General features: G+C 42.6%; 1 protein-coding gene across 1 annotated transcript; it reads left to right on the forward strand.

Moving 5' to 3' along the window:
- The first annotated feature begins 378 nt into the window (after positions 1-378).
- On the forward strand, positions 379-936 carry LOC101641801 (centromere protein S-like). The gene has a single exon (XM_045298200.1). It carries the CDS (start codon positions 379-381, stop codon positions 934-936), a length of 558 nt encoding a protein of 185 aa, XP_045154135.1.
- The last annotated feature ends 8698 nt before the right edge of the window (positions 937-9634 follow it).

A 9634-nucleotide genomic window follows, 5' to 3' on the forward strand; every position in this document is an offset into this window, starting at 1 on the left:
GGGAGCAGAGTGATGAAACCCCTAGGGGATACCAAAAATAGACTTTGGAGACAGAGTCTGGCACCCCATCAGACTCAACTGGAAAACACTCATAAAGGCCAACAAACAGACCTTGAACTATTTATAGGCTTTTCCATTTTTGTCAGCGGCTTTCTTTTTGTTGTTATTTTGTGTGTTTTTTGCTGTTGTTATTGTTTTGTTGGTTTTGACTTCCTTTGTTGTTTTATTTGGCTTTGCCTGGTTTTTGCACTTACTAATGTATCTGCCTGTCTATCTAGATAAGATAGGCGGGATAAATAATTCGGAGATGAAAAGAATGGGACCAAAATCCGACCCAGCCATCTAGGCCCATGCCTCTCTGCTCTGGCCGTGGCTGTGATGGAGGTCGCGAGGGCTGAGGGTCAGCAGCTACGCACAGACCAACAGAAGCTGAAGGCCACGGTTCACCGCACAGTTGACTGTCTTTGCAAGGAAGTTGCAGCCGAAAAAGAGATGCAGTTCAGCAAGCAGACCGTCGCAGCGATTTCGGAGGTACTTTTTGCCTGCGAAAATTTTGCAAAAGTCCTTGAAATGTTTGCCAGACATGAGAAAAGAAGCACCATTAACACGGACGATGGGAAGCTCTTAGCCAGGAGGAGCCACTCGCTGCTGAAATACATCACAGAGAAAAATGAAGGGATTGCTCAGGTGAACCTAGAACAGAAGGCAAAGAAGAAAAAGAAACCAGAAAGAGGAAACCAGGAGTCCACGGAGTCGGCGGTGGAGGCCGAAGCTGTGGAAAGTAAGGGTGAGCCGTCGATAGCTGCCGCCTTCAGCAGGCCGAGCCCCGCAAAAGGCATGATTTCACAAAGTGGGAGTTGCAGTCCTGGGACTGCTTGTCCTATATTCTTGTCAGACACGGACTTCAAAAATGAATTAAAAAGAGAGTGTTGTTAGCCCTTTTATCCCTTGGTTATTTTCCACCTTGAAATTTTGTGCATGCCACATGTTTTCCTTAGTGGAAGTCCTGCTGAATCAGGAGCATTCTTTTGCCACAACATTTTCTGTGGGACATGTGTGTCCTTCTTACCTCCAGGGTAAGATTCTATGGTACACACCTGTTAACTCTGGACGCTGTGGCAAACATATGCCCCTCTGGACCCTACACTATCTTCTAGATCCCTTGATAGGCATATTATTTAGGGAACCTGAGAATGTAGTATTTGCATGAATCTGGAATCACCACAAGGAGGGTAGCTTGCAGGTAATGCACAGGAACTTGGAAATACACTCACAAGGCTCATTTCCCAGTTTAAAAAAAAAAAAAAAGACAGAGAAAAAAGTTTTGTAAACTCAGCTCACCAGGCTGCATCACCTCACATCATACCTGGTAAAAAGAGTAATTTGTGACATAATCCCATTTCTTCTACCCCCTCCTGAGGGCCGCATGCCCTCTCAGTGGCCAAGCAGGGACCTAAGAAACCCCAGAGGAGGAGAATAGAGGTGGGTGCTGTCTGTCCAGTGGGTCCTGAGAGGATTAATCAAGGTGCATGTCTTAAGACATCTCCAGTGTCTTGAGTGCCTTAAAAAGGTAGTGTCTTTGAGTGAATTCTGTTGAAAATGATATGTGAGAATTCATAAAATTGTGGTAGTCGTGAAGATCAAATTTTTATAGCAGAAACAAAAAAAAGAATGGGACCAATGGTTCTGGGAGGATAAAGGAGAAGGGGAGTTGGGAGAATAGAAAGGGGTGGGGATCAACCCAGGGATAAAGGATCAACAAGTGATCCAAAATCAGTGGCCAGGAGGCTGTAAGAGGCCTGGTAGGGCTTAATCAAGGGAATGTAACTGACAGGAGTTACTGAAACCCAAATGAAAGCTGAACATGATAGTGGGACAAGAGGAAAGTAAAAAGAAATAGGGGAAAGAACTAAGAGGCAAAGGGCATTTATAGAAGTCTAAATACAGGCATGTACATATGTAAATATGTTTATATATGATGATGGGGAAATAGATCTATGTGCATATATTTCTAGGTTTAGTATTAATGTAGCACATGGACACCGGGCCTCCACTCAAGTACTCTCTCAATGCAAGAACACTGTGTACTACTAAACTGGCATTCCATGATGCTCACCTTCCCAACACGATCGCTGAAGACAAAGTGGGTGCATAAGTAAATGCGGTGAAGAAAGCTGATGGTGCAGGGCTATCAAAAGATATAATGCCTGGGGTCTTAAAGGCTTGAAGATAAACAAGCAGCCATCTAGCTCAGAAACAACAAAGCCCACATGGAAGCATACCAGCAGGTGTGATCACGAGATGTCAAAGGGATCAGATATCAGGCATCAAAGAACAAAAAATATTATTGAGAATGAGTGGGAATGTCAAGTGGGGACCAAAAGCCCATCTGTACATCCCCTTACAGAAGGGTTGTGGGGAGGAGATGAGCTAGTCAGTGTGCAGTGTAGCAACGATGAAACCTACAACTTTCCTCTAGTTCTTAAATGCTTCCTCCCCCCCACAATCATGATCCCAATTCTACCTTCCAAATCTGGCTAGACCAGAGGATGTACACTGGTACAGATAGGAACTGGAAACACAGGGAATCCAAGACAGATGAACCCTTCAGGACCAGTGGTGAGAGCAGCGATGCTGAGAGAGTGGAAGGAAGGTGGGGTAGAAAGGAGGAACCGATTACAAGGATCTACATATAACCCCCTCTCTGGGAGATGGACAAAAGAAAAGTGGGTGAAGGGAGAGGTTGGACAGTGTAAGACTTGACAAAATAATAATAATTTATAAATTTTCATGAGGGAGGGGCCGGGGAAGGAGGGGGGAAATGAGAAGCTGATACCAAGGGCTCAAGTAGAAAGCAAATGTTTTCAGAATGATGATGGCAACAAATGTATAAATGTGTTTGATACAATAGATGTATGCATGGATTATGAGGGGTTTATCTGTCCTGGATTCTGTGTGTCAAGAGCTCTTGTCTGCACTAGTGCACATGCTCTGCTCTAGCTGGATTTGTACGGTAAAACTGGGGTCATGATATTGGGGGGAAGGAAGCACCAAAGAACTAGAGGAAAGTTGTAAGTTTTGTCGGTGCTATACTGCACCCTGGCTGGCTTGGACCTTCCTTGTGACTCTTCTGTCAGAGGATGTCCAAATGTCTACAGATAGACTTTGGGTCTCCATTCTAATCCCCCTCATTCACATTGAAATGCTTGTTTGTTTTGGATCTTCTGATGCCTGATACCTGATCCCACTGACAACTGGTGATCACATGGGTTTGTGGGTTTCTTCTGTGTGGACATTGTTTCTTCCCTGCTAGATGGCCGCTTGCTTAACTTCAAGCCTTGAAGACCCCAGATGCTATATTGTCTAATAGCTGGGCACCATCAGCTTTCTTCACCACATTTGCTTATGCACCCATTTTGTCTTCGGCGATCATATTGGGAAGGTGAGCATCATAGAATGCCAGCTTATTAGAACAAAGTGTTCTTGCATTGAGGGAGAACTTGATGGCTTTCTGCTGCCTTAATACTTAACCTATAAATACATGTACATAGACCTATATCCCTAGCTTATATATTAATATACTTACATATGTACATGCCCACATTCATACTTCTATATATATCTTTTGCCTCCTAGTTCTTTCCTCTATCTCCTTTTACTTTCCTTCTGTGGAACTATCATGTTTGACCTTCATTCAGCTCTCTGTACTTCCTCTAGGCTACATTGCACTTGATTGAACCCCACCAGGCATTCTCTGCCCTCCTCACCTTCAATTTTAGATCTCTTTCTGTTCCCTTGCCCCAGGGTTTGTTAGATACCCCCCTCCCCACTTTGTTGCTTTAGATGAGTTCAAATTAATTCACTTTGAACTTGTCATTCTCAGAATAGTAAACCAAATAATTGTCTGATTCAACTGGTCAATACCTTCCTAACATGATCTCAGAAGACAAAATGGGTGCATAAGCTAATGTGGTGAAGAAAGCTGATGGTGCCTGGCTATTACAAGATATAGTGTCTGGGGTCTGAAAGGTTTGAAGTTATAAACAAGTGGCCATCTAGCAGGGAAGCAACAAAGTCCACGTGGAAGGAGCACACCAACCTGTGTGTTGATGGGATCAGGTATCAGGCATCAGAAGACCCAAAACAAACAACCATTTCAATTTAAACGGAGTCAGAATGGAGACCCAAATCCTGTCTGCAGACAATTGGACGTCCCCTCACAGAAGGGGGACAAGGAAGAGATGAGCCAGCTAGGGTGCAGTATAGCACCGATGAAACACACAACATTCCTCTAGTTCTTTAATGCTTCCTCCCCCCACCCCACCATCATGACCCTAGTTCTACCTTACAAATCCAGTTGGACTGGAGCATGTACACTGGAACAGATAAGAGCTCTTGCCACACAGAATCCAGGACAGATAAACTCCTCAGGACCAATAATGAGAGTAGCAATGCCATGATGGTAGGGGGAAGGGGAGGGGGAAAGGGAAGGAGAAGGAAACTGATCACACTGATTGACATATACCCCCCACCCTCACCTGAGGGGGATGAACAACAGAAATGTGGGTGAAGGGAGAAGTGGATGACGTAAAATATGAAAATAAAAATAATTTATAAATTATCAAGGGTTTATAAGGGTGGGGGTGGAGGGAGGGCAAAAAAGAGGAGCTGATACCAAGGGCTCAAGTAGAAAGAAAATGTTTTGGAAATGATGGCAACATATGTACAAATGTGCTTGATACCATTGATGTATGGATTGTTAAAAGAGCTGTAAGAGCCCCCAATTAAATGATTTATTAAATTTCAAAACCGGTCAATACCAGTCCATTTTAGTCTACTAATGCTTGGGGTTTTCTCTCTTTCATTTTTTAAAATAATTTTGAATTTTTCTATATTCATACGAGGAGGTTCCCCCCCAAAATGTGGAATTGTGTTGGGCGGAGAGGAGCTTTTGTAGTATGCATTTTTTCCTGCTAGACGAGCAGGAACTTGCTCTGAGCAACTTGCTCTGAGTTAGTGCATCCAGTGGTGTCACCTGGGAAGATTCTTTCTGGTCACAGTGAATTTTTTTGTTAAAGCAGTTTCACTTAAATGTTTTTTTGTGATGGCGAATTTAAAAGAACAGCTTGCAACTTTGAAATTTTGCTGTCTGGTCAGGAAAAATGCCCCAGAAACTGTTGTGATGTTGAATACAGCTTACAGAGACAGTGCCAAGGGAAAAACTCAAGTGTATGCGTGGTTTTCTCATTTCATAAAAGGTGAAATGTCAATTGGTGACAAACCTTGTTCTGGACGTCTGTTAACTTCCTGAACAGGTTAAAATGTTGACTTGTAGTGCATTTGGAGTTCATTCCACCAGGTCAGACTGTTAATCAAGCTTTCTATTGCGAGGTTCTGGAAAGGTTGCATGACAGTATGTGACAAAAAGGCCTGATTTGTGGCAGATGGGGGACTGGTTTTGCCACCTCGCAATGTATCTGCTCATGCATCCATCTCAGTGTGGCAGTTCTGGGCAAAAAACAGCATGACTCTCTTGCCCCGCGCACCTGACTCACCTTTCCTCGGTCCGTGTATCTTTTTTTCTCTCACATTTTTGTTTCCACGAATGAAGAGGGACATGAAAGGACCAAGATCTCACAATGCAGAAGAGGTGAACAACAACAACAAAAAATGAGGGAGGTACTGTCAGCCATCCAAACAGATGAGCTTGAAAAACGTTTCTATAACTGAAATCACAGCTTTGACAAATGTATTAAGTGTAATGGAGAGTACTTTGAAGGTGATAACGTTGTTTTGTAAAAAAAAAAAAAAATTTAAATGCATAGCTTTGAAAGAAATTCTGGGGTTTTTTTCTTGTTTTGGTCTCCCTCATACTTACATTTCACATTCTTGTTACTAATGATGTTTGAGGCTATTTCGTCTTTCTTGAGTCCAACCTCAATAGCAAATGAAGCTCTGAAAATCTTTGCTTATCTATATCAATGTTTCCCCAAATAGGTGACACTGCCCCCTAAAAGGGGCTGGAACAATCAGGGTGAGTGCAAAAGCAGGTATCCACACTTTTTTCTGGATTGTGGCCTATAGTACGAAAGCTTTGAACTGACAGGAGGTGCTGAGTAATTTCTCAGATGTTAATGCTCTCTTCCTTCTTTCTCATCTATTTTTAGTCTGGAAAGTTTGCTATGTACCCCATTCACCATGGGTGACCCAGCTGGTATTTGAAATAGTTGTGGCATAATTTCTAGCATTATGGTAACATACCAGCCACCACAGTACAAAAACATGAGAGATCCATTGTTAGCACATTTAAAAAAAGCAAAATCAGTTGCCATCTAGTCAATTCATATTCATGACAACCCCATGAGTGTCAGGACAGAGTTCTGATCCATAGTGTCTTCTTAGAAGTAGATTTCCAGGGCTTTCTTCCCAAGCACCTCTGGGTAGATGCAAACCTCCTACCTAGTTACACAAGCCAGGAAAGTCGAGGAGAGCATATAGTCCCCTTTTCCTTCTAAGCCTCAGAGGGGATGTGAATTCCGTGCAAGTTGCTAATTTAGATAAAAAGGTAGAAGCGGCATATTGAACAAAAAGTACAACAAAGCTGGAAATATCCTGGATCTCTGACATCATGGAGCATCCTGGTCTCTACTGGGTTGCTGGCACTCAGATAGTTACCAAGAGACAAGTAAAAATTGTATCTTATTTTATCCACTGTTATCTTGGCCTTCTTTCTGAACTGGTATTCTAACGAATGGAGTATTTGGAGCCTTAGCACTCCAACAGAAAGTAGCCGAAACTGGGTTCTATCTCCACAGACAGAAGAACAATTACTGATGTACTGCCTGGTGCATCCTGTAGGTTCTGAGAAAGGGAGAAGCACCATAGAGATGATACCAGGTTCTTAAGGAATAAAATCCTGCCTTGAAGCTTTCCTTTGGGGAACCCCACTCTTCACCCCTACCACACATTAAACACTGAAAGAGAGAAAGCATTTAGCATTAGTTCGGGTCACGGCATTAATTTCTGAACTTTATTCTGCTTCTTGATACTACCATTTAAGTATCCCGCTTCTCCCACTTCTAGCTGTCCAAGCCTCCTGGTTGTTTTCCTGTTTCCCTTCTTGTGTTAGTATTCACACTGGGATTCCATTCCTACATCAATGGCCTCAGCTCATCTCCAGAGTGGTTTGACCAGTTCACCTATCTTCTTCTCCCCCCACCTGCTCTGCCTCTTGTACCTTTCATAACCAACAGAAGTTGACCTAAAGGTGTGGTTGTTTGCATATTTTGATTCCTGGGAAGGAAAGCTAAAATAATGTAGGAATATCAACTCTTGATTAAATGAAGAAAATAGCATCTGCGTAAAACACCTGTGTTAAAAAGAAATGGAAAGAGTTAAAAAGAGTTTTCTTTTGTAAACTAGGTACAGTGTTCAATACAAACTGGGAAGTGGAATAATATACTTCTGTTCCCTTGGAAAAACTGACAGGTAGTTCAGCCTGTAAATATTTGTCAGCCAAAAAGCTATCATCTGTCAAACATGTTGCTATTGCGGGAATAGCTACGAAGAAGGATGAGACACAATTTCTGCTCTTCAGAAGCATGGAACTAAGTCAAGAAGGAAGACATGCCACTAAGATATAATCTAATATGATTCAATGCAATAAATATGGTGAGCTCAGGAACCAGATTTTCCTAGACAGTATCCATTTAAAATACTCTGGCCTCCATTCTTGTCAAAACACATGTCCCATTTCTAGTGTGGAAGGAATGGTTGGCTTGACAATTGATGATTATATTCTCAGTGCTTTGGGAACACAGGATCAGGCAAGGTTTCAGGAAGGACTTTACATTTAACTCTTGTCTAGTAAGGTACAGAGAAGTGAGGAGAGAGGAAATGAATGTCAGGGAGATGGAACGGCAGGGGTTTGGAAGGACATTGTACTGCATTAGCAGTTTCTTTGCCATCAATGGATGATAGAACATTTATCATTAGAGTGTCCCCAAATCCCTATGAACAACTTAACATAATCCTTCAACCTTCATTTCTCCATGTAAAATAGCCGCTCTACTTGTGGCACAGCTTCAACCATCACAGTAACACACCAGCCACCACAATGTGACACACTGACACAAGCTACTGCTGCAGCATTAAAAAGGTAGAACACCCCCTGCCCACCCCCACAAAAAAAAATTGTCATCTGGTCAATCCATTTAAGACAACTCCAGGACTTTTGATGTCTGATTGACAAAAATACTCTAGGACCTTCATTTTTCTCCAGAGTTTGCCTCTAATTCTTGTAATTAAGTATGTTTGCCTAGCTGGATACCTCCAGTTCCTACTGCAATGCCTGGAATCTGCCTCTCGGCTCAGTGCTGTGGATGGACATGGATTTTGCATTTCTATTTGGATTTCCTTTTTTTGCTATCTTTGGGTCGACAGAACCCCTCCAATCAACCCACCTATTCCAGTAGAAGGGCCACAGCCTGAGTGAGACCCCAGAACCCAGGTCCGTTCTAAGACACAGCCTCCTCCATCGCTGCAGGTTTCTTGTCTCACTGCCATTGAGTCAATGCTGGCTCTTAGCCACCCCCTGTGAGTTTATGAGACTGTACCTATTGACAGAAGTCGAAATCCAGAAAGGTACTAGTGGTCAGGTCAGGAGAAATATGGGCTTTCTACTCCCATAAGGAGTTTCTGTCTCAGAAACCGTTTCCATCCGATTGCAAAGGGTTACTGGTGACCTGAACCTACCTTCCCTGCCATTTCTCCAACTACTTGGTTTACTCCTTCATCCCTGGTGTTCACCTGCTCTTTTTTGCTCTTATTCTGCAATCTAGAAGTCCTTCTTGCCAACTCTGCTTGTTAAAATCCTATGCATTCTTTTGGACTTAGCACCAATGTCAATGCCTACATTAAGCCTTTTTTGATTCCTTATGATGATTATAAGGCGAACTAGTGATGCCTTGGATTAAACACTGAGCAGGCGGTGGGTTAAGCGAGGTTGGTGGTTCCAACCCACAGGTGTTCTGAAGGAGAATGAGGTGTCTGTCTTCTCCTGGAAAGACCTACAGTCTCAGAAACCCTGGAGAGTCTCTGAGAATTCCAATAGATTGAATGTCAATGGGTTTATAATAGTTGTGATCTTTTCCTTCATTGTGTCCATGAGCCTTATCACTCTCTGCCTTAGATATTAACCCCCAGTCACAAGAAAACTTCACTTAAAAAAATAACCTATTTTATTGGTACATAATCCACAATTCAATAGTTCCACCATCTGAGAAGAATTGTATGATCATTCACACTATCAATTTGAGAATATTTTCTTCTTTCATGTACTCATTAGCTCCCCATTTCACTCCAACGTCCCCTGCCACACTCCCAAGAAACCACCAATCCGGTGACTGTCTCTATAGATTTTCCTGTCCTGGATTTCACATACAGAAACACACACACACAAACTAACAATGAAAACAAAGAGATTGCGGACAATATGGGTGCTATAGAAAAAGGTAAAGAAGCTAGCTGATGCTCAGCTATCAAAACGAAAAGCATCTGGTGTCTTACAGGCTGTCTTCAAACAAACAACCGGGTAAGTGAGGTGTCACCTAAGTTTACATGGAGGAAACCCCAG

Source organism: Echinops telfairi, unplaced genomic scaffold (assembly GCF_000313985.2).
Source record: "Echinops telfairi isolate 266 unplaced genomic scaffold, ASM31398v2 ScPeMD7_7424;HRSCAF=8462, whole genome shotgun sequence".
Taxonomy (NCBI): Eukaryota; Metazoa; Chordata; class Mammalia; order Afrosoricida; family Tenrecidae; genus Echinops; species Echinops telfairi.

Bases quoted from the DNA above. Each gene is read 5' to 3' on its own strand.
- LOC101641801 (XM_045298200.1), top strand. From the start codon at position 379: ATGGAGGTCGCGAGGGCTGAGGGTCAGCAGCTACGCACAGACCAACAG.